The sequence below is a fragment of the Macaca fascicularis genome, chromosome 5 (genome assembly GCF_037993035.2).
Source record: "Macaca fascicularis isolate 582-1 chromosome 5, T2T-MFA8v1.1".
Lineage (NCBI taxonomy): Eukaryota > Metazoa > Chordata > Mammalia > Primates > Cercopithecidae > Macaca > Macaca fascicularis.
In genome coordinates this window covers 174,188,773-174,215,225 of record NC_088379.1, presented here as the reverse complement: position 1 = coordinate 174,215,225, position 26,453 = coordinate 174,188,773, and the positions used below count along the sequence as shown (strand labels likewise).

At 39.4% G+C, this 26,453-nt stretch overlaps 1 protein-coding gene across 8 annotated transcripts in view; it reads left to right on the top strand.

The window, feature by feature from the left end:
* Positions 1-3,597, top strand: part of NEK1 (NIMA related kinase 1) — a 198,792-nt gene extending 195,195 nt beyond the window's left edge. For all 8 annotated transcript variants that reach the window (XM_074040755.1, XM_005556282.4, XM_074040756.1 and 5 more), the window contains one exon: positions 2,343-3,597. In XM_074040755.1, the coding sequence (XP_073896856.1) occupies positions 2,343-2,356 (14 nt within the window). In that variant the 3' untranslated portion in view covers positions 2,357-3,597. The remainder of the gene's footprint in view (positions 1-2,342) is intronic.
* The last annotated feature ends 22,856 nt before the right edge of the window (positions 3,598-26,453 follow it).

Genomic DNA, 26,453 nt, shown 5'->3' with positions numbered 1-26,453 from the left:
CCTGATACTGTTATGGTGCAGGTTTGGTAAGCATCAGTATCTTCAGCCATTGATAAAGTTAATGCTTTTTTGTCCATAGCTAGATGCTGTCCGGAGTCAGAAGTCGAATAGAGCTAATAAAATGTATAAACGATTTGATAGTATTCGTAATAAATTCTTCCACAAGGAGAGAAGGAGTATAATAGCTGTGTCTGGCAGAGGCTACCATGTTCTCACATAGAGTATTAGCATTAGCAGCCCAAGTTTATAGATTCTTTTTTTTTTTTTTTTGAGATGGAGTCTTGCTCTGTCTCCCAGGCTGGAGTGCAGTGGCACAGTCTTGGCTTGCTGCAACCTCTGCCTCCCAGGTTCAAGCGATTCTCCTGTCTCACCCTCCCAAGTTGCTGGGATTACAGGCACGCACCACCACACCTGGCTAATTTTTGTATTTTTAGTAGAGATGGGGTTTCACCATGTTGGCTAGGCTGGTCTCAAACTCCTGACCTCAGGTGATCTGTCTGCCTCGGTCTCCCAAAGTGCTGGGATTGCAGGCATGAGCCACCACGCCTGGCCATTATATATTCTTAAGAAGGAGACACATACCTTCTCTTCACACTCATTTTAGGTGGAATATTGGGCTGCGTTTATGTAATGAAATTTTATACATCAGCTAAAATGAGTGAATTAAATTACATCTATCAATATGGATAAGCCCCACAAACAAGATGAGTTGAATAAGTAGAATATTATACCATTTATGTAGTGTTTATAACCAATTTTATTTAGATGTGCATGTGTATAATAAAAATAAAAGCAAAAACTCATGAGTGGGAAGAATACACATCAGTTTCACAGTACTGAAAATGCCCCTGGGGAAGAAGAGAAGGCAATAAGATTGAGAAAGGGTACTCTCTATCTGTAATATGCTTTTACTTAAGTAATCCAAACCACTATGGCCAAAAGTTAGCTTTCGTTAATTCTACATATTATGGATATGTGTGTTCATTACTTTCCTGATTATTTGAAAAGTAAGTAAATATAGTACAGAGTGATCAGTGTTACCTTGGAAGCAATAAAATGTATGTAAGTTGTAAAGTAAAGATCCAACTACAGTGGTGGTTCAGTATTCCTAGGGGAGAGGACATCAAAGTTGGATTCTGAAAGATGAATGGGAATTTAGCGCAAATAAGTACACATACGGGGAAGGATGCAAAGTGTAGTAGGGAACTATAAGCAATTCAGTGTTCCTACAGCATAAATTATAGGGGCAGTTGAGGAAGGTGGGGAATGAAATTTGGTAAGATGAGAAATATTTAAAAGACCAGATCATGAAGGGCTTTGTAATCCATGTTAAGGAGCGCGGATTCCATTTTGAGGCAGTAGGGAGCTAATGAATGTTTTAAGCAGTGCAGTGATTTAACATGACCCTTGGATTTTAATGAAAGATCACTTTTGCTAGAATGTGGAAGATAGTGCTTGGATGTAAGATTAAGTTAACCAATCTGTTTAATTCACTTGATTATAATCTTTAGAATTAAAAAAATTGAAAATAACAAAAATGTCTATAAATAGTAATGGTTAATTATGTCATATCCACTAAATAGAATACTATGCAGACATTGAAGTCAACATAGAATATATCCATGATTTATTCTTTAACATTTTATTGTCAAATTTTTATTGTATTGAAAATTTGAAAGAACTTTACAATGATCACCCATGCACCCACCACCTAGATTCTAACATTTTTTCTAATCTTATCTTATGTATCCACCTTTCCATTCACTAGGGTGTTTTCAGTGGAAAACCTAGGTTTCAAAACTGCATTTTAGTGTAATTTTTTTTTTTTTTTTTTTTTTTTTTTTTTTTTGAGACGGAGTCTCACTCTGTCGCCCAGGCTGGAGTGCAGTGGCCAGATCTCAGCTCACTGCAAGCTCCGCCTCCCGGGTTCATGCCATTCTCCTGCCTCAGCCTCCCGAGTAGCTGGGACTACAGGCGCCCGCCACCTGGTTTCACCGGGTAGCCAGGATGGTCTCGATCTCCTGACCTCGTGATCCGCCCGTCTCGGCCTCCCAATTAGTGTAATTTTTAAAAGATATTTGTGTATGCATGGGAAAGCATTGTGGGAGGATTTATATAAAGTTAACGTTGGTTATCTTTCGCTTATAGAGGATTTTTGCTTCCCATTTTATTCTTCATTGTATTGTCTGAATATTTTACAATGAATGTGTGATACAATAATTTAAAAAAATGCTTAAAACTACATGAAAGCTCTTCTCCTTTAGCGTGAACAAGAATGAGTTTTTTTTAAGTAGATACAACTTGATTTGAAATGAAGTGAATTATTTTTCTTTTTTCTACAGATAATGATGAATAATCCTCAAAATGATTTTTAATCCTCAACTATATGAAAGCATTTGAATTTGGCTCATCAGAATAACAAGCTTCAGTGGGAAATACAGCAATTATTTATTTAAAAAATCAGATTTAAGATGGGCTTGCTTATTGCCTGAAAAAGATGGAGAAACATGCCATTTTTCAATGAAGATTCTAATATTTTATCTATTTTATTTTGTTCATTGAATTCCATGGTTAAATCCTGTAAAATATATACTTTTTAAATCATCCAACCAAAGCATAGGAAACATTGACCCAGAACCTGACTTAATGGTTTTGAAGATTTACTATGCAATAGGGTAACTCTGACTTTCAGCAAATGTCTTTAGGTTGAGGGAATTACCTATGTCATGAAGGACCTGTCTGTGGTTTTTCAATGAAGTCTTTAAGAATGAACTTTTTTCTGTCTAGTACTTGTTTTCATTCTGGCCAGCAGTTCTACATTAAATCACCTTGTCGAGGGCTCTATTTAGATCTATACATTTTGAAGATGAAATTTTTAGCCTTAAAGTTTATATTCGCAAGTCCTTTTACAACCAGTGTGTCTCCTGAACTAGCACACAGGCTGTAGAAACAGTCTTAGAAATCATGGAAAGATTTGATTATGAAAGAATAGCAAAATTATACTTCCTGACATATAAAATGTTGGTTTAATGCCTTTATTTCTCTTTAAGGACCAGAACCAGGAATACTATATTGAAAAATTAGTCTGTGGATTTAACATTGACCTAGCATATAGCTTAAAGTTGCCCTTTTGGTTTTTAACTTCGTCTCATACATATGCTCCAAGGACAATGTGATGTTAAAAAGGAGGAAATAATTATTTTTATTTTGACACTGTGGCAGTTTTGGTAACTAGGATCCTAGGGAGGGAAATGTTTGCCTCTTGAACTTCTTTCCATTATCAGAGGATTTAGTTAGGTCGTTAAGATGATGATCACACAGCTTCAATCGCAATATGCCAAGTATAACCTGGTTTCGTTAGTGGTGTCTACAGTCCAGATGTTCTTCGTAATAAAAGCAAAGTTTTTGAACCTCTGAGTACAAAGCAGGCTGGTTGGCATAATATGTAATTTGAAAAATAAAATCTTATCTTGCAGCACTATCAGTATGTTGAATTTATTATGTGTATTATTTCTAATATCCAAAACTAAATACTTGATTTTTTATATGTGTGTTTATTTTCTGATATTGCTATTAAATTTTTATTATCTACCTGAAGTATATCATTGATTGTCTTTTATTTATTAGCACTTTTCTCAATAGAAGGTTTTCACATCAAGCTGAGAATACTTTTGTTGGTTTTGTACCTGATGATTTCTTTCTTCATAATGGAAGAAAATGAATTCTGTACAATCCTGAAAGATGGTCATATTTTGCGGAGGTTATGTGTTAATTCTTAAACTATTACAACTATTAGAAAAGGGTATAATATAGTAGAAAATATTGTTTTAGCCCTATTTCAGAAGATGTTATATGTGCAGGAATAAGGATGATCAATAGCATTTGTGCTATCTCCAGGCGATTAGCAGTGTGTGACTCTAGAGTGTTGTTATGGAAAGATTATGCCAGGTAGGAAAAGGGCTATTATTTTTCAGTAAGGTCTGTTATAAGTGTTGGAGTTGACATGTAGAAGCATCTGTAGATTCATAAATGTTAGCATTAAAGGGGCTATCAGGATAATTTTGTCTTTTCTCCATTTAACATGCAAGGATATTAAGTTGAACATGAAATTAAGTCACTTGTGTAAAGGGTCAGGGTCAGAGCAATTCCTAGGTCTTACACTGTTATTAGTTGCACATTCTTATCTCCCCTAGAGAATCAAAAAGAATAAATTTGATAGGAATTTGGGAGGCCGAGGCAGGTGGATCATGAGGTCAGGAGTTCAAGACCAGCCTGACCAAGATGGTGAAACCCCATCTTCACTAAAATACAAAAATTAGCCGGGCATGGTGCCAGCTACTTGGGAGGCTGAGACAGAGAACTGCTTGAACCCAGGAGGTGGAGGTCGCGGTGAGCCAACATTGCACCACTGCACTCCAGCCTGGGCAACAGAATGAAACTCTGTCTCAAAAAAGAAAAAAAAATTGATAGAAAATAGTACACCTGGCATTCATGCATTAAGAATTCTACAGGCCAGGCACACGCTCACACCTGTAATCCCAGCACATTGGGAGGTAGAGGTGGGAGGATCACTGAAGCCAGGAGTACAAGACCAGCCTGGGCAATCAAGTGAGACCTCATCGCTAGAAAAAACGAAATTAGCTGGAGGCAGCGGTGTGCACCTGTAGTCCCAGCTACTTGGCAGGCTGAAGCAGAATTGCTTGAGCCCAGGAGTTCAAGGCTACAGTGAGTTATGGTCATGCCACTGCTCTCCTGCCTGGGCAACAGAGCAAGATTCCATCACTTTAAAAAAGAAAAAAAAATACTGATATTTCCTATTTCTGGAATTAACACACCATTCTACTTACCATTTTAAAACTTCTCAACAGAGAAGTTAAAGTTGGGATTTTTCCTTATAAATTAACACATATTCTAATGCTTATCACTTGATTGATGATGGATCTTTGAAGAGTATGTGTGTGTTTCTTATGCACCTAAAAACATGCACAAGAGGTAAAAAGATGAATTGTCGACCAAAGCTTTGAAGAAAGCCCCAACTCAAAGAAATAAGTAGAATATTGGAGGGGGAAAAGCCACTTTTGACCTGAAAGCATGTCCAATACCTCACACTTTGATATAGTGGGCCTATGGGGCCAAAAGGGTGAAAGGTAAGGTCAAGGACCATCCTAATTGGAGAATCCCATAGGAAACCCCAAAGGGTTACATCTTCACACTAAGGGAGAGCTAAAACTAAACCCAACCCCAAATGTAGGGACTGTAAGAAGGGAAAGGGACAGAAAATTCAGATAAGTTGTGGCCACATATCAGCCTTCAGATGGTTTTTTTCTGTGTGTGTATGCCTTGAGCACAAAAGCCTGGGTAGACGAAGGACCTTTAGATTTCACATATTGAGGTAGTTCCCAACGAGTAGTGTCCCCTGAACCTGGCAGAAGCCACTCCAGTACCTCTCTGAAGGAAGACACATTAATTAGGTGTTTTGCAAAGCACTGTAAGTAAATTTTCAGGAGCAATGATGGACATGGAGTGAAAGAGAAAATAGTGCACAAGAAATCAAGCTCTGCACACACTTTAGATATAGAATTATGAGATATTATTAAACAACTATGCTTACTGTGTTTAAAAAATGATCAGTGAACTTGAAAATATTTGTAGGGAAAGAAAAAAGGGATACAAATTCAAAGATAAAATATAATTTATATACATAAAAAATACAATAACCACAATTTTAAAACTCAGTGGACATTCTTAGTAGCAAACTTCATGGCAGAAGAGAGAACTAGAAAAAATTACCTATAACATAGCACCGAGAGAGAAAAACGTAGCACAGAAGAGAAGAGACAAAGATTCAGTGAGAAGGTCTAATGAGTATTTGACTAGAGTTCCAGAGAGAGAAAATGAGGTAAAGTTATTTGAGAAAATAAAGGCTGAGAGCTTTTGAGAACAATTGGAAGACATCAATCCACAGACAAGAAGCCCAGTGAATTTCAAGCAGAATAAAGTAAAAGAAATATACAACTAGTCTCTCAAGTGCAACTGGGAAATCAAAGAAAAAATCTTAAGCCAAGGATTAAAAGTTAGACTGTCTTCAAGAGAATGTCAAAGACAGCTGGCTTCTCAGCAGTAGTAATGAAGCAGTGGAATGGTACCTCCAATGCATAGAAAATAGTTGTTCCAGGCTTACAATTGACCCTTGAATGACATGGATTTGAGCTGCATGGTTCCGCTTTTTTTTTTTCTGGAGTTAATCTGGCTGTGTTGCCCAGGCTGGTCTTGAACTTCTGTTCTCAAGTGATCCTCCCACCTCAGCCTCCTGAGTAGTTGGGATTACAGGCATGAGCCCAGCTTGTGGGTCCACTTGGTGGATTTTCTTCGGTCTCTGTCACCCCTGAGAAGCAAGACCAATCTCTCCCCTTCCTTCTCCTCCTGAGCCTACTAACCTGATGACAGCGACAAAGACTTTTATAATGATCCACTTCTACCTCATGAATAGCAAATATATTTACTTTTCCTTCTGATTTTCTTTTTCTTCTTTTAGAGACAGGGTCTCTCTTGTTCAGGCTGGAATGCAGTAGCACATAATTATAGCTCACTTCAGCCTCAAATTCCTGAGCTCAAGCCAGCCTCCTCACCCTCCTGAGTATCTAGGACTATAGGCATGTGCCACCACACCAGCTGATTTTTTATTAGAGATGGGTCTTGCTGTGTTGCCCAGGCTAGTCTTGAACTCCTGGCCTCAGGCAGTTCTCCTGCCTCAACCTCCCAAAGTGTTGAGATTATAGGCATGAGCCACTGTGCCTGACCTGATTTTATTAATAACATTTTCTTTTCTCTGGCTTACTTTAAGAATACAGTATATAGTAAGCATCCAGAATATGTGTTAATTGACTAAGGCTTCCAGTCAACAGCAGGCTATTAATAAAATTTGGGAGCAAGTCAAAAGTTATACATGGATTTTCAAATGTGCAAGGAGTTGATGCCCAAATCCCCAAGTTGTTCAAGGGTCATCTGTATAGACTTAGCAAGATTATGTTTTAAGAATAGCTCAAGCCTGTAATCCCAGCACTTTGGGAGGCCGAGATGGACGGATCACAAGGTCAGGAGATCGAGACCATCCTGGCTAACATGGTGAAACCCCGTCTCTACTAAAAATACAAAAAACTAGCCGGGCGAGGTGGCGGGCGCCTGTAGTCCCAGCTACTCGGGAGGCTGAGGCAGGAGAATGGCATAAACCCGGGAAGCGGAGCTTGCAGTGAGCTGAGATCCAGCCACTGCACTCCAGCCTGGGTGACAGAGCGAGACTCCGTCTCAAAAAAAAAAAAAAGAATGAAGAAATGGGCTGGGCATGGTGGCTTACGCCTGTAATCCCACCACTTTGGGAGGCCGAGGCGGTTGGATCACCTGAGGTCAGGAATTTGAGACCAGCCTGACCAACATGGAGAAACCCCATCTCTACTAAAAATACAAAATTAGCCCACCGTGGTGGCTCATGCCTGTAATCCCAGCTACTCGGGAGGCTGAGGCAGGAGAATTGCTTGAACCCGGGAGGTGGAGGTTGCAGTGAGCCCTGATTTGTGCCATTGCACATCAGCCTGGGCAACAAGAGCGAAACGCCATCTTAAAAAAAAAAAAGAAAAATGAAGTCTGACTCACACTTCTGGCCGTGATGAAGAAAAGAGTGTGGATTTATTTCTAACCTGGAACAGCAGACAAAATGCATGACCCAATGGGTTTCAAATAGCCACAGACAGCAAAGGACAGTGCCATGAAAGAAGGGGAACCAACAAGGTAAGCTCTGTGATTCCCCAAGTTTACAGCACAGAAATAGCATGAGGTAGGTAGGGGTGAGGGGACAGACCCAAACAAAGCCCAGGAGTTTCCCTAAATCGAGGAGACAGAATTTAGAGAGGCAAAAACAGCTAGAATTCGCAAGGCAGAGAGGAGAAAGGAGAGCACTGCACAGGCGAGAAAGAGCTCAAGAGATCCGCACTGGGTTTCTTCTTATGACTTCAGCTGAATACTGATGGGTGCAGCACAGGAGGAAACGACCTAAGACTGGTGGAGACCACTAGAATGGAGCAGTGGAATAATCCTTCAGTATCAAATGGGGTCAAGAATAGTTTGTATTTCCACCAGCCTGACTAGAAAGCCCTAACACCTGAGGCATAGGAAACAAGAAGGTATTGCTTGCGTCATTAGTGGAGCCAAATTATCCCTAGATAAAGGCTAGTCTGGTCTTGCCTAACAGCTTAAAAGCTAGGCATGCAAACATGCAGGAAAACTGACTCAGGGAGAAAATCTATCAATGAAAACTGCAGAAATCATACAGGTAATATAGTTAGTAGTCAAGGACACAGCTAAAATATACTCTACACAGTGGCCCTTTCTATCTGGAGGTTCCAAATCCATAGATTCAACCAACTGCAGATCAAAAAATATTTGAAACAAAAATAGGACCTAGAACCGGAAATACCATATAACTCAGCAATCCCATGACTGAGTATATACCCAAAGGAATATAAATCATTCTACTATAAAGACACATGCATACATATGTTTATTGCAGCACTATTTACAATAGCAAAGACATGGAATAACTCAAATGCCCATCAATGATAGACTGGATAAAGAAAATGTGGTACATACACACCACAGAATACTACACAGCCATAAAAAAAGAATGAGATCATGTCTTTTGCAGAAACATGGATGAAGCTGGAAGCCATTATCCTCAGCAAACTAACATAGGAACAGAAAACCAAACACCACATGTTCTCACTCAGTGGGAGTTGAACAGTGAGGACACATGAACACAGGGAGGGGACGTCACATACCGGGGCCTGTTGGGGGGTGGGGGGCAAGGAGAGGGAGAGCTTTAGGACAAATACCTAATGCATGTAGGGCTTAAAACCTAGATGATGGGTTGATAGGAGCAGCAAACCACCATGGCACATATATACCTATGTAACAAACATGCATGTTTTGCACATGTATCCCGGAACTTAAAGAATGCAACAATTAAAAATACAAATTTTAGAAGCAATACAGTATAACAACTATTTACATAGCATTTACATTGTATTAGGTATTATAAGTAGTCGAGATGATTTAAGGTATACAGGAGGATATGCATAGGTTATATGCAAATACTATACCGTTTTAGTAAGGGACTTGAGCACCATGGAGTTTGGTATCCACAGGGTCCTGGAACCAATAACCTGCAGATATTGATGGGCGATTGTACATTTTCTAAAGGTAGAGGAAAGCATGAACATGAAGAAAGGCATGTCAGATTTTATAACACACATGTATATATACCATATAACACACATGTATATATACCAAGTAGAAATTCCATAGATGAAAAATGAATGTATAACAAATAGCAAATCAGCTACTTGGAAGAAAATAGTGAACTAAGCCCAATTGACATTTATAAAACATTTCATGTAAAACAATATGGTACGTTTACTAAGTAAACCATAGTTTGGACATTAATAACCTATCAAGATATTTTAAATGATTCAAATCATGCAAAGTATGTTTTCTGATCTCAATGGAGTTAAATCCATTTTTTTAAAAGATTTCTGGAAAAGCTTTACATATTTGGAAACTAAACACATTTCTAAATAACTCACGAATTAAATGAGAAATCACAGCCAAAATTAGAAAATATTTTGAACTGATTGAAAATTTAAATGTGACATATCTAAATTTGTGGAATGTGTCTAAGACAGGGCTTAGGAGTGAAATTTATAGCATTAGACACATTGTAAAAGAAGCAATTCAATAACTTAAACTTCTACCTTAAAAAACAGAAGAAAACAAGTTAAATCTAAAATAGGCAGAAAAGAGGAAATGGTTTTTTTAAAAAGCGGAGAAACCAATGAAATGTAAACAGAAAATCAGAGAAGCCAAAAGCTAATTCTTAAGAATGTTAATGAAACTGATAAATCTCGTTAGACTAAAAAGTGCTTAATACATAAATTTTAAATGTCAGAAATGAGAGAGGCCAAGTGACAGCTCTAAAAGAAATTAAATGGGTAAAAAGAATGTTGTGAACTATCTATGCTGATATATTTGACAATTTAGTAAAAATGGTCAAACTTCTTGAAAAGAAACCTGCCTAAATTAGTCGGCTTGGGCTGCCATAACAAAATACCATAGACTGGGTGGCATAAACAACAGAAATTGATTTCCTCATAGTCCTGGAGGCTGAAAGTCCAAGATCATGGTTCTGGCTGATTTGGTTTCTGGTGAGGGCTCTCTTCCGGCCTTGTAGATAGTCACCCTCTCGCTACATTCTCACGTGGCCTTTCCTCAGTGGTGTATTGGAAGGATGGGGGATGCTCTGTGGTGTCTCTTCTTACAAGGACATAAAGGCACTAATCCTAGAGGATCAGGGTCCCACGCTTAGGATCTTATTTAACTTCCTAGAGGCCCCATCTCCAAATACAGCTACACTGGGGGTTAGGGCTTCAACATGAATTTTGAAGAGTCACAAACATTCAGTCCATAACACTACCAAAGTTCATCCAAGAAGACACAGAAAATCTGTAGAGCCCTGTGTCTAATTCTAAAATTCAATTTTAGTTTAAAACCTTCCCATAAAGAAAACTTTGGGCCCAGATGGCTTCAATGATTAATTCTACCAAACATTTCTTGAAGAAATAGTACCAATTCTACACAAGCTGTTCCAAAACAGAGGACTGCAGGGAACATTTTCCCACTTGATCTAAGAGTGCAACATTGCCTGTTCCCAAAGCTAAAAAAAAAAAAAAAAAAAAAAAAGAGGGGTGAGGGAATTACAAGAAAAGAGTACTACAGCCTCATACACCTCGTGAACATTGATGAAAAAAATTTTTTTTCAGTCAGGCACAATCATGTCTCTAATCCCAGCATTTTGGGAGGCTGAGGTGGGAGGATCACTTGATCCCAGGAGTTTGAGACCAGCCTGGGCAACACAGGGAGACCCTATCTCTACAAAAAAATTTTATGACTAGCTGGGCATGGTAGCATGCACCTATAGTCCCAACTACTTGGGAGGAGGATTGCTTGAGCCCAGGAGATTGAGGCTGGTGTGATTGCTCCAGACTGGGTGATAGAGCAAGACCCTGACTAAAAAATATTTTATTTTTAGTATAGTAAATACATAATCAGTAACAGTCATTTATTATCATTATCGAGTAGTATGTGCTGTACATAATTGTATGTGTTATGCTTGATGAAAGAATGTTTATCAAAATTTTAGCAAGTCAAACCCAAAAATATATAAAAAGAACAATGCATCATAACCAAGTGGCAGATAGGCCAGGAATGCAGAATGAATTTACATTTGAAAATCAATCAATGCAATTCCTCATATTAACAGACTAAAAAAAGAAAAACCATATAATTATCTTAATAAATGCAGTAAAAACATTTGAGAAGATTTAACCTCCATTTCTCATAAAATATCTGCCAACTGGGAATAGAAAGGAAATGCCTCAATCTGGTAAAGGTCATCTAAAACAGTAATAAACAAATAAACCTACAGCTGACATACATGAAATGACTCAAGTTAAAAGACTTGAGAATGTGGTGCAGGGGAAGCTCACACACACTGCTAGTGAAAATGTAAAATGAGCCCAGGCACGGTGGCTCACGCCTGTAATCCCAGCACTTTGAGAGGCCAAGAAGGGCGGATTACCTGAGGTCAGAAGTTCGAGACCAGCCTGACCAACATGGTGAAACCTTGTCTCTACCAAAAATACAAAACTTTGCTGGGCGTGGTGGCACGCATCTGTAATCCCAGCTACTAGGGAAGCTGAGGCAGGAGAATCTCTTGAACCCTGGAGGAGGTTGCAGTGAGCTGAGATCACGCCATTGCAATCTAGCCTGGGTGACAAGAGAGAAACTCCATTTCAAAAAAAAAAAAAGAAAGAAAAAGAAAATGTAAAATGATATAGCCATTTTGGAAAAAACAGTTTGGCAGTTTCATAAAAAGTTAAATACATGCCTTGCATACCTCCCAGCCATTACATTCCTAGGTATTTACTTGACAGGAATGAAAACATATGTCCACATGAAGATTTGCAGGGGAATGTTAATATCAAATTTATTCATAGTAGCCGATAATTGGAAACAACCCAAATGTTTGTCAACTGGTGAACGGATAAGGAACTGTGGAATATCCATGAAATAGGATATTACCTAGCAGTAAATAAGAATGAGCTACTGATAAAATATGTTTAAGTCACAAAAATGCGCTGTGTGAAAGAAGCGAGAAACAAGAGTTCATGCTGTAGGATTCCATTAATTTGAAACTAGAAGACTAATCTAGTGAATCTAGTGATGGATAGCTTGGAGTTAAAAGGGGAGGGTGTTGAATAACTGAGAAGCAGCAAAATGAAGCTTGCTTAGTGATACAAGTGACTGTATTTGTGGGGGAAAAAAAAATTATTTTTGAGACATGGTCTCATTCTGTCATCCAGGCTGGAATGCAGTGGTGCAGTCACTGCTTACTGCAGCCTTGATCTCCAGAACTCAAGTGATCCTCTCATCTCAGCCTCCAAAGTAGCTGACCTACAGACTTGTGCCACCACACCAGGCTAATTTTTTTTTTTTTTTTTACAGACGGGGGCTTGCTGTGTTGCCCAGGCTGGTCTCAAACTCCTGGCCTCAAGTGATCCTCCCACCTCATTCTCCCAACGTGCTGGGATTACAGGTGTGAGCCACCACACTCAGCCCACATATAATTTTTAAGTCAACAATAGAGTATTCATAAACTCCAGTGACATCTTCCAGATTCCAAAGTAGGTATTTAATTTCTGTCATTTGAACCCACTGTCACTTCAGGAAAGTAAGAAGTGCGTTAAGTTAGGGTGGAGACATTTGGTGGGAGCTGGACTCAAAACAATTCTTCTTGAAGTTGGATGAAGTAGATGTATTGATCCAAGTCAATTATATTCCCTTCGTTCTCACCAGTGATGTGCAAAGTTTTATACATGGAGACAGTTGCATTGATTCACGTGTACTGGAACACTTCTTTTTTTAAACTATCTGCATAGACGTCATAGAAGTATCCACTAGTCCTTTTGGGCTTGCCATAGTAGTGAATTATAGAGCCTCTGAAGAATAAGACGTTGCTCTTAAGGCAAGAAAGGATGACTCATCTGAATAACTCATGATTTAAATTTTTCACTTGCAACATGCACTGAAATTTTTAATTCACGCATAATAATTATACATATTTGTGGGGTCCATGTGACACGGATACATGCTTACAACATGTAATGATCAAATCAGGGTAACTGGGATATCTATCCCCCCAAATATTAGTCATTTCTTTGTGTTGGGTACATTCCTAATCTCTGATAGCTATTTTAAAATATACAAAAAAGTATTTTTAAGTATGGTCGCCCAACTGTGCTACTGAACACTAAAACCTGTTCCTTCTATTTAACTGTATTTTTAATTTTTTTAATAAGAGATGGGGTCTCATTATGTTGCCCAGGCTTGTCATGAACTCCTGGACTCAAATGTCTTCTCACCTTATCCTGCCAAGTAACTGAGATTACAGGCTTGAGCTATTGCTCCATACTCTAACTGTATTTTAATACTGATGTGGGAGGAGGGCAGGGAAGTGCTGGTAGAGAAGAGCGGAGTCCCTGGTGAGGGCTCCACCCTCGGGCCTGTGCCCGCGGACCTAAGTAAGAACAGGCACTCCTGTTTTCACACCCAAAGGTTCCATTTTCCAAGACCAATCTGGCCAGCCACGCTCCCTCCCTGTGCCCATAAAAACCCGAGGCTTTAGCTGGCACAGACACAGAGGTTGGACGTCAAGAGGAGCAAAGGAACCAACCAGCAGACACCAGCAGATACTGGCAGACCAGCGATGGCGGAAGGACGCAGCCATCAAGGGGAATTCGGCCAGGGGTGGTGGGAGAAGAGTCCGACTGCTGGGCAGCCCGACGCCAGGGGAAGATTGCCTTCCGCTCCATCCACCTCTGGCTCCCCACTCATCTCGCTGAGCGCCACCTCCACCAGTCAATCAAACCTTGCGGCCGGGCGCGGTGGCTCCTGCCTGTAATCCCAGCACTTTGGGAGGCCGAGGCAGGTGGATTGCCTGAGCTCAGGAGTTCGAGACCGACCTGGTGAAAACAGTGAAACCCCGTCTCTACTAAAAATACAAAAAATTAGCCAGACGTGGTGGTGGGCGCCTGTAGTCCCAGTTACGCGGGAGGCTGAGGCAGGAGAATGGCGTGAACCCGGGAGGCGGAGCAGTGGCCGAGATCGCGCCACTGCACTCCCACCTGGGCGAGAGAGCTAGACTCCGTCTCAATCAATGAATCAATCAATAAGTAAAACCTTGCACTCATCCTCCAAGATCCAATTTTCTTGGTACACTGGGCAAGAACTCAGGATAGAGAAAGCCGTCTGCCCTTGTGATAAGGCAGAGGTCTAATTGAGCCGATTAACATGTAGTCTGTAGACAGCAAAGCTGAAGGAGCACACTGTAACACAGGCCCACTTGGGCTTCAGGAATCGTAAACCCTCACCCCAGACACTGCCGTGGGGTCAGAGCCCAAAGGAGCTCCCTGCGACCTCTGCACCCGCGCCGTCTGCATTGCCCTTCCCAGGGGTTTGAGCAGCGGGACACCAAAGAAGTGAGCCACAACCCTGTCACACGCCCTGCAAGGAGAATAAGGGTGATCTCCCATTTCAATATCCGTTAACCACCCTCTCTTCATTCCTCCTTTTGCGCTTCTGGTAACCATCATTGTACCTCCTACCTCCATAAGATCAGCTTCTTCAGCTCCCACATATAAGTGTGAACATGCTAATTCATTATCCTTCTATGCCTGGCTTATTTTACTTAACTTATTGACCTCCAGTTCTGTATTGCTGCAAATGACAGGATTTCATTCTTTTTTATGGTTGAATAATACTTCATTGTGTCTATCTACCACATTTTCTTTATTCATTCATTAGGTTGATTCCATATCTTGGCTATTGTAAATAGTGCTGCAACGTATATGGGTGTGCAAATATCTTTCCAACATACTGATATCCTTTCTTTTAAATATATAGCCAGCTGTGCAATTGCTGGAACATATTGTAGTTTTATTTTTAGTTTTTTGAAAAATCTCCATACTGTTTTCCATAATGGCTGTACTAATTTACATTTCCACCAACAGTGTGTAAGAGTTCTCCTTTCTCTACATCCTCACCAGCATCTGTTGTATTTGCCTTTTTTATAGTAGCCGTTCTAAGTGGGATGACGTATCTCATTGTGGTTTTGATTTGAATTTCCCTGATGATTAGTGACGCTGAGTACTTTCTCATGTATCTGTTGCCCATTTTTATGTCTTGTTTTGAAAGTTATCTATTCACCTCATTTGCCCATTTGTAAATCAGGTTATTTGTTTTTCTGCAATTTAGTTATTTCAGTTCCTTGAATATTCTGGACATTAATCCCTTGTCAAATGAATAGTTTGCAAATATTTCCTCCCATTATATAGGTTGTTTTTTCACTCTGTTGATTGTTTTTATTTTGCCATGCAGAAAATTTTTAGTTCCATGTAGTGCCATTTGTCTATTCTTGCTTTTGTTGCTTGTGCTTTTGAAGTCTTCTCCATAAAATCTTTGCCCAGAATGACGTCCTGGAGCATTTCTTCTGTTTTTGTCTGGGAGTTTTGTAGTTTCAAGTCTTACATTTAGGTCTTTGATACATTTTGAGTTGATTTTTGTATAGGGTTAGAGTTGGGAGTCTAGCTTTACTCTTCTATATATGGATATCCAATTTTCCCAGCACCACTTATTGAAGACACTGATCTTTCCCCAGTGAGTGTTCTTGATGCTGTTGTCAAAAATCAATTGGCTGTAGATATGTGGATTAATTTCCGGGTTCTCTATTCTGTTCCATTGGTCTATGTGTCTGTTTTTATGCCAGTACCAACCATGCTGTTTTGGTTGTTAGCTTTGTAGTATATTTTGGAATAGGGTAGTGTGATGCCTCTAGCTTTGGTTTTTTTGCTCAGAATTTCGTTGTTTTTTTGGAGCTTTTGTGGTTCCATACAAATTTTTAAAATTGTTTCTATTTTTGTAAAGAATGCTTTTGGTATTTTGATAGGGATTGCATTGACTTTTGGTAGTATGGTCATTTTCACAGTATTAATTGTTCCAATCCATGAACATGGAATGTCTTTCCACTATTGTAATCTCTTCAATTTCTTTCACCAGTGTTTTATAGACTGGCTTGTAGAGATCTTTCATTTCCTTGATTAAATTTCTTCCTAGGTAATTTTTGGTGGCTATTGAAAATGGGATTGCTTTCAAGATTTCTGTTTCTGCTAGTTTGTTGTTGTTGTACAGAAAGGCCATAAATTTTCATATGTTAATTTCATATCCTGCAACTTTACTTAATTTATCATCAGTTAGTTCTAAGAGTTTTTTGGTTGAGCTTTTAGTGTTTTTCTATATATAACATCATGTCTGCAAACAAGATCTATTTGATTTCCTTCTGTCCAGTTTGGATGCCCATCTTTTTTTTCTGTTTTGTTTTGTTTTGGGGTTTTTTTTGCTTTTTTTTTTTCTTTTGAAACAGGGTCTCACTTTTTCACCCAGGCTAGAGTGCAGTGGCATGATCACAGTTCACTGTAGCTCAACTTCCCAGGCTCAAGCAATCCTCTCACCTCAGCTTCCCAAGTAGTTGGAACTACAGGTATGTGCCATCAAGCCAAGTTAGTTTTTTTATTTTAAGTAGAGACGGGTTTCACCATGTTGCCCAGCCTGGTCTTGAACTCCTGAGCTCAAGCGATCCACCTCCCTCGGCCTCCAAAGTGCGGAGTTTACAGGCATGAGCCACCATGACCAGTCTGGATGCCCCTTATTTCTTTTCTTGCCTGATTGCCCTGCTCAGACTTCCAGGAGTGGGGAGAGTGGGCATCCTTGTCTTATTTCAGTTCTTAAAGGAACCCAATCAGTATAATTTAGCTGTGAGTTCATCAGATATGGCCTTTATTGTGTTGAGGTATACCCTTCTATGCCCACTTTCTTGAGAGGTTTTATTATAAAGGGATTTTGAATGTTATCAAATATTTTTTCAGCATCTATTGAAATGATCATATAGTTTTTGGTACTTCATTCTATTGATGTGATGTATCATGTTTATTTTGCATATGTTGAATTATCTTTGCATTCATTCCACTTGACCATGTGAATGAGCTTTTTAATGTGCTAATGGATGTGGTTTGCTAGTATTTTCATGGGGATTTTTGCATTTCTTTTCAATGGGGATATTGGCCTACCGTTTTCCTCTTCGTTGTGTCTTTGTCAGTTTTGGTATCAGGGTAATGCTGGCCCCATCAGATGAATGAAGAATTCCCTCCTCTTTAATTTTCTGGAAGATTTTGACAATTTGTTCTTTAAATGTTTGATAGAACTCAGCAGTGAAGCCATTTTAGGGCTGGGATTTTCTTAGATGAGAGATTTTTTTATTACTGATTCGATCTCATTATTCATTACTGGTTTGTTTAGGTTTTCTATTTCTTCCTGATCCCATCTTGATAGGATATATGCATCCAGAAATTTATCCATATCTGCTAGGTTTTCCAATTTGTTGGCACATAGTGTTCATAGTAGTGTTTAATGATCCTTTTTGTTTCTGAGGTATCAGTTTTAATTTCTTAATTTTCATTTTTTATTTTATTTACTTGGTCTTTTCACTGTTCTCTTAATCTAGCTAATGGCTTGTCAGTTTTGCTTATCTTTTAAAAACAAACCAAACTTTTGTTAATCTTTTGTAATTTTTTTAGTCTCAAATTCCTTTATTTCTGCTTTATCTTTATTCTTTCTCTTCCTCTATTAATTTTGGTTTGGTTCATTCCTGCTTTTCTAGTTCCTTGAGATGCATTGTTATTTTTTTATCTGAAATCTTTCCAGTTTTTTCATGTAGGTGTTTATTGCTATAAACTTCCCTCTTAGCACTTCTTTTGCTGTATCCCATGTTTTGGTATGTTGTGCTTCTCTTTTCATTTATTTCAAGAAATTTTTAAAAATTTCTTCATTGACTCATTGGTCATTCGAAAATGTGGTGTTGGCCAGGTGATATGGTTCATGCTTGTAATTCTAGCACTTTGGGAGACTCAGGTGGATGGACTGCTTGAGCCCAGGAGTTGGAGACCAACCAGGGCAACATGGCAAAAATCCATGTTCTTTTTTCCCTGGCTGCCTTTAAGAATTTGTCTTTATCACTGATTTTTAAAAATTTTATGATTATTTGTCCTAGTGTCATTTTCTGCATGTTTCTCGTACTTGGGATTTGGATCTGTGGGCTCACAGTTGTCATCAAATTTCAAACATTTGGAAGTTGAAAGATGTCTATGAACTGAAGACAGAGAAGTTGTGTGTGAGACTCAAGAAAAAGTCATAATTGTTAATAGTTGTGTAGGCAGTCTTGATTCTACTATTACGATTGATGATAAAATGTAATTATATACACATGCATATTTTGGGTATAAAAGTTGATTTGCTGAAGACTTTCTATCCTCAGAGATGACCACAATAGATTGATGGTTCATTTCCTCATTATATTTTTGATTTAATGAAAAAGGTACAGGCATACCTACACAAATATGATAGACATATATAGGTATATTGAATAATCAAAGGAAGAATTCTAATAGAGAATTGAACTTGAAATTATGTTTTTGAAAATTTCACACAACTTGTTCAACAAATATTTGAGTGTTATTACGTGCCGGGCCCTGTTTTAGGCATTGGTGCAGTGGTAACATGATGAGCCAAGTGCTACTCTTTGGAGCTTAACTCCTAGTGGGGGCATCGGAGGATAAGCAAATAAACAAAAATATGTAATATAATGATTTCAGATGTCTATAATCTTATTAAGAAAAATGCCAAAAAATAAATGATAACTCATAAGAATTAATAAAGCTTGCCAGAAGAGAATTGCTAAGTTAAAAAGATTATTCTAAACGGGGCAGAGAATTTGTTTTCCAATGTAAAGAACTGTAGGCACGTGAAAATGGAGGTTGGTTGGGAAAGGGGAGAATCAAGAGTCGGCCTGAGGCAGGCAGAATGTTTGGGCGGAGGACTAGCGGAAGACAAAAATAGGTGGGTAAAAGATTGAAGACAACAGGCCGGGGCACCGTGGCTCATGCCTGTGATCCCAGCACTTTAGGAGGCCGAGGCGGGCGTATCGCAAGGTCAGGAGTTCCAGACCAGCCTGGCCAACGTGGTGAAACTCCATCTCTACTAAAAATACAAAAATTAGCTGGGCGTGGTGGTGCGCGCCTGTAATCCCAGCTACTCAGAAGGCTAAGGCAGGAGAATCACTTGAACCCAGGAGGCGGAGCTTGCAGTGAGCCGAGATTGTGCCACTGCGACAGAGATTCTGTCTCAAAAAAAAAAAAAAAAAAAAGATTGAAGATAACAAAAAGTTAATAGAGATGATACAGTTTTCGAACAAGACAATCAGTCTCATTAAATAGCCCCTCCTTGGAGAGGAATACAAAGTATCTGCCATAGAACTAGCTTTTCTGTTCAGTGGAGTTGCATGTAACTGTGTCGATGAGTGCTTCCTGAACTGTGTGTACCACTGAGATACATGACCAAGATATTTTGTGAGTACAAGGAGGAACATTTTTTCCTGTTTAGCAAGGCAGGGAGATGGGGTTGGGAGGTGTTTTTAGTTCCTTAAATCAAGGTCCTCAGAAGCAAATACTGAGACTAGGATTTGTAGGCCAGGGATTTATTAAGGAAGTGTCCCCAGGCGAGACTGGTATGGAGAAAGGTGGGGGTAGGACAGGGAAAGGTGAAATCGAAGGCAAAGTTTTGCAAAGGGGAGGAGCTTCGTCCTGCTCTCCCAGGGGAACTCCCCCAAACCCAAGGTAAGGGAGCTAGGTTTTCACATTCCCATACCTGACAGGCGTTGGTTAAATGCCACCTCCAGAACTTAAATTCTCAGGTACTGGGGCTCTGAGGGTGTAGGCAAAGTGGCCCCATTAGCTGAAGTACAGTTGGTCAAAGAAAAGTCACGAGTGTTGACTATGGGAAGCAAAAGCCCACTGAAACTGAGAGAGGACACAAGCATGTTAAAAAGTGATCTGTAGGCAACATTGCTCACTGCAAATATTGTTAGAGAAATGTAATTAGCCCATCACAGACAAGTTAATGTTTTTGTTTTGTTTTCTTTTGTTTTGAGACAGAACGTTGCTCTGTAGCCCAGGCTGGAGTGCAGTGGCGTGGTCTCAGCTCACTGCAACCTCCGCCTCCTGGGTTCAAGCGATTCTCCTGCCTCAGCCTCCCGAGTAGCTGGGATTACAGGTGCCTGCCACCATGCCCGGCTAATTTTTGTATTTTTAGTAGAGACAAGGTTTCACCATGTTGGCCAGGCTGGTCTCGAACTCTTGACACTTCAGGTGATCCACCCACCTCAGCCTCCCAAAGTGCTAGGATTACAGGCATGAGCCACTGTGGCCGGCCCAATTAATTTTTTAAAAGAGTCATCTTAAAATATCGTATTAAGTAAACAGTGCTATAAATAATATGTAGATATATAAAAATTATTAAATTCATACAAAGATGGCTGAAGGTTGGTACCTGCCGGTTGGGGTGTTTGTTTTCATTTATATGCCATATCAGGAGTTGAGTTTCCATTCAGTGATGGCCACTTTAATCTTTGCCATTCTCCATTCCCTCCTCCCATCCCAAGACAGTGTTCATTCCTCCTTTTTCTGGAAACCCCTCAATGCTTTATATGTACCGCAAACTTTTGCACTTCCTATATTGCATCAAAATGATTGAGTTGATATTTCTTCCCTAAAGGCTTTGTGACGTTCTTAGAGCCAGGGCTGTGTCTCACTCATCTCGGCATCTCTAGTGAGTGTCCGGTGCAGGGCCTATTCAATCAATGTTTATTGAATTGGATGAATAAAGAAATCCATTACAGCCTGTGGAAATTCTAGAAACTAAAATTTATCTTAGGTATAAAGTTTGTATCTTTTATTAATGAGACACAAGCAATTAAAATGATAAACCCCCTCTAGCATTCCAACAAAAGTTACTGAGCCTCATCTGATAACTTCGACATTTGGCACAGAAAGGTTCTCACCTGCAAATGGAGATGTAAAACTTTAGTTGAGAAAAGCTTTCTTGATTAAGAGCACTTGATTAAAAAGAGCTCATTAATAAAGAACAATACTATTTTTATAAGGACTAAGCTCTTTTTATCTTGCCTTGCTTTCGTTTCACGCTTCAACAAACAGCACCTTTTGGCAGTCACGGCTCCTTGTACTGCCAAATGCAGTTTCATGACTCTGGTTTTGCCCTTCCTTGACGTCACTCTGAAAGAGGTCATCAGCTAATTAGCTGCATAAACTGGCGGCCATTATTGTTTCCAAGCCCCAAGTTGTGCAGTCTGATGGAATCACAATGACGTATTTGAATTGATTCTTTTTTCTTGATGGCACAAAAATGCTTCTTAGAACGTTGAAACTTAGGACACTTATAATGGAATGTACCTGATTAAAGGTGACCTATAGATATTCAGGAGAGCAGAAAAAACTCGCTTAGACAGAATGAATACTTTTGGCTTTTTCTCCAAATTAGATCTGGAAAAAGTTTCTGTTTTTCAGATTTTAGCTTCTCACTCTCCAACTTCCATCTCCCAATAATATTATCTGCCATTCTTCAAAATGCTGTCTGGCTACTGTTTCTTCTCACAAAAGTAGAATCTATCTTCTGGGCTCCTTTACTCACATCTCTTTAACTTTTTTCTCTGAATAGTCAGCCCCTTTATTCTTACCCTTGCTTGCTCAAACCCCAACCCAAGACCTCAACTCAAAAGGTCTTGCATGTCCTGTTTTCTGTTTGTAAGGACGGACCATGTTTCTGTTTTCCAAAGTGATATTTACTCAGTTTGAAATCTGTCATTTAGATCTATGTATATCTGTTAATGGTCAATCTTTCTCAAATTTTCTTAAACTTACTGAAAGAAGCAACTGTGTGTAGATTTCATTCCTTGTGGCACACTAGCAGGGGAAGGCTCATAGAAGAGGGAGGGTTGGTTTTGAAGGGCCCTGGAATTACAGTGTAAGTATTTTAGGTCTGATTCCCTTCTCCATTCCTCTGCCTGAGAATGAATTTTCAATGCAGAACTTTTTTTAACATTGAAGATGTAAAACTTAGGGTCAACTATTTCATTATGTTAGCCAAAGGCTGTTACAAAATACAATATAGTCTTTAAAAAAAGTAATACAACACAGAATAAAGACTTGAATTGTGACCATAGAACTTTGTAATGGAATTCTGAAGTTTATTTGAAATATATGCTCACCTAATCAAAACATCAAAAGGAATAACACACTAAGTTGTGAATTCTGAAATTGGGAAAGGGACTATACTTAGTTCCCTTTTGTTTTCCCAGGGTATCCAGCATGAAGCTTCAGAAACTTGTTAAAGCTTTATCAATATTCTTGAGTCACAAATAAGAGGCTTATTTGGATCACAGACTTTTACATAAAACAGTAATATGCCCTGAGAAAATCCCTTGACTGATGAAATTTGCTCCAGAGAGAAGTGAGTTCTAGCCTGGAAACCTAGCTCAAGTTACCTCGTAGGCTACACGTCTGTAAAATGGGACTGCCTCAAACTATTGTTGAAGTTAAGCAAGATACCTAAAATGTCTTGCTTAGTCTCTGATCCATAACAAGCACTCAATGTTTGTAAGTTTCCCTTTTTCTTCTTTCACATTTTATCTTGAACAATCCCAGTGCACGTGTGACATGCCTGTATATACATGAGCAAAAGATAGGACAGTGGAAGACATACCCTAACTCAGGCACTCCAAACCTAGCTACTTACTGCACCAAAAATCCTGCAACCCCTCTTTGTTGAGATTTGTGCTGGTTTTATTACACTATACCCTATTAGTTAAAGACCTCTGGGAAAATTATGATCTGGTCTTAACAGTAGAAATAGATACATTTCTCACAAGCAACTAGTTTGTGTTTTAACTGTGTGTTGTGTAATTGATCACATTTCTACCTGTTGGCTAGTAGGAAGCTTATAATCAAATGTATTGCTTCATGTTTAGCAACTATATAGGACATCATTGTAAGTGTTCTGGCATTAATTTTACTCCTGGCTTTATTTTGTATCACTGTCAATGTTTTCTCCTTTGCAATACATTTTTATCTACATTTAATGTGATTTTGGTATATTGTATATTTCTGTATAAGCTGACTGAAATCTTATGAAATAGACTAGGAAATACATATACATGCAAATATATATGTGTGCACAAGTATAGTATTAGTTCATTTTTACACTGCTATAAAGATATTACCCAAGACTAGGTAATTTATAAACAAAGGAGGTTTAATTGACTCACAGTTTTACATGGCTGGGGAGGCCTCAGGGAACTTACAATCATGGCAGAAGGGGAAGCAGGCATGTCTTACATGGCAGCAGGCAAGAGAGCTCATGTGAAGGGGGAACTATCAAACACTTATAAAGCCATCAGATCTTGTGAGAACTCACTCACCATCCTGAGAACAGCATATGGGAAGCCACCCCCATGATTTAATCACCTCCCACCTGGTCTCTCCCTTGATAGGGGGATTGCAATTTGAAATGAGATTTGGGTGGGGACACAGAGCCAAACCATATTTTTAAATATATATATACACATCTAAACATATATATGTGCATTAATGTCTCATATGTATATATGTGTATATATGTACACATATATGTATACCTGTATATATACATATACATGCATGTATATATGTGTGTATATATGTACATGTGTACACGTGTGTGTGTACATATATACACATATGTATATGTGTGTGTGTATATATATATATATAGAGAGAGAGAGAAACAAAGAGGGAGACTTTCATGGCCACAAACATTGGTTGGAAAAGGAAGTTAAAAGAAAAACAAAAGACCAAAGCACCTTCTCCATTTCTTTTGACAAAACAAAATAATGGAGGATTTCCCTGTTCTCTGTGCTATTTTACCCTGAAAAGTATGCTCATCAAAGTTATTGCTATAGCCTTACTATGCTGGGTTTTAAAAATTACAAGTAGAAAAGGAATTTATTTAAAGGATATTGGGAAGGTCATGAAATCAGCAGGAGTGTTGGAAACCATATCTGAAAAATCAGGAATCTAGTTTAGCCAGGCAGCTAGAACTACAGTCTAAGTCACAGCAAAGAGCCAGTGCCAGGAGGATGCTTGCTGCTCTAAGCCCTGGATCCCTGTGCTAGAGCCATCGCTCCACCAGCAGCAGTGTAGGACTGCTGCCCCTGCCATCTGTGGAAACAGGGTGTTGCTGCCACTGCTGCCAAAAGAATAAATTCTCCACAGCCTCCTTTTCTTTGTGTCACTGTTTCTGATTCGAAGTTCTGGATGGAAGCCTCTCAGTGGCTGAGCTAGGTCATATGATGATTCTCAAGTTGCAAGGCAGCCTGGGAAAATGAGTGCTGGCTTTTTTCTCATCTTTCTCTGATCTGGTCTTTTCCATCTTTCTAGTCAAAAGGAGGAATCTGCTCCTTTCCACACTCAGTCAGTGGAGAATTTCCCAAACACAGACACAGGGTTCAGATCCTGGATAGGCAAAAGTCACACGCACATTTTACCTCATACCTACATTTTTTAAAAGGATATTTAACCAAAATATACAACAAAAAACACATTTAACCTCTCCCTAGGGGGACATAAACCAAAGCCTTATCAGTCACTACAGACAGCTGTATTCCCCCTTGATACAGTTTGGATCTATGTCCCCACCCAAGTCTCGTGTTCAGTTGTAATCCCCAGTGTTGGAGGTGGGCCCTGGTAGGAGGTGGTGGGATCATGGGGGAGAGTTCTCATGAATGGTTTAGCACTATCCCCTTGATGCTGTTCTCATGATAGTGAGTTCTCGTGAGATCTGGGTGTTTAAAAGTGTATAGCACCTCCCCCTTCTCTCTAGGTCCTGCTCCTGCTCACATAAGACACCTGCTCTGGCTTTGCCTTCCGCCGTGAGTAAAACCTCCCCAAGGCCTCTTCAGAAGCAGATGCTGCCATGTTTCCTATACAGCTTATGGAACCATTACCCATTCTCAGGTATTTCTTTATAGCAGTACAAGAATGAACTAATACACCTCTCTAGTTTGGGTAAAATCTTGACCATAGTCTACAATCTATTTAAGTTTCACTATGACTAACACACCCTATGTAAAATAAAGCAGAAAAGGAAGAAAGAAATTTCAATTTAATTGAAACATATAAACATATATTCTTGCAGAAAGAAAAGAAGTGCTATTCATTTTATGTGTTCTACAGAAAAACAATCAAGCTGGAGAAATTTTGATCCATATAGAATCTTTGTGTTCTATTAAAATGTACATACATAAAAACAAACTTTAAAACTTTTCCTGTAGTCCCAGCTACTGGGGAGGCTGAGGCAGGAGAATGGCATAAACCCAGGAGGCGGAGCTTGCAGTGAGCTGGGATCCGGCCACTGCACTCCAGCCTGGGCGACAGAGTGAGACTCTGTCTCAAAAAAACAAACAAACAAACAAAAAAAAACTTTTCATTTCCTGGTTAAAATTTTAGTAATAACTCAAATATAGTTATAATTTATCAACAGAAACATAATTCTGAACTGCAGTTTGTTCTTGATAGAATGTTATGTTTTATTGGGATTTATGAATTCATTATTCTTGTAGATGATTGTCCTGCCAGACCTCTATTGAGCTGGATAGGGATGGCACCATGTTCAAGAGGCCAAAGAAGAGACCTGGAGCCAGGAAACAGACACAAGGTTTACTGAGGTTTATTATTTTCTCTACAGGTTAAAGCTGGTGTGCACCATTGAGATAACACAATGTAGTCCAACACCTCCTATACTGATGAGATTAATAAGATGAATACAATGAGATTAGTTTCCCAAAGCCACATTGTTTGCATCAGCAACCATCATTACCCACAGATCTTGTACTGTTGTAATCTTGGTCAGAGATGGTAACAGTTGAAGCAGGTTTGAGGACTACGAGGCACAATCCCTCTATAAAGAATCTTATCCTCTCACAGACCCGCTGTCTCCATGTCTGACAACTTCACTCTATGGAGAAGACTGTGGTGTTTTTGTTTTGTTTTGTTTTGAGACAGGCTCACTCTTGTTCAGGCTCCAGTGCAGCGGCTTGCTGCATCCTCCGCCTCCCAGGCCCAAGCAATCCACTCGCCTCAGCCTCCCGAGTAGCTGGGACCACAGGTACTTGCCACTATGCCTGGCTACCTTTTCTGTATTTTTGGTAGAGACGTGGTTTCCCCCCATGTTGCCGGAACTGGTCTCACACTCCTGAGCTCAAGTGATACTCCCACCTCGGCCTCCCAAAGTGCTAGGATTACAGGTATGAGCCACTGCATTCAGCCTTTTTTTTAACTTTATTTCAACTT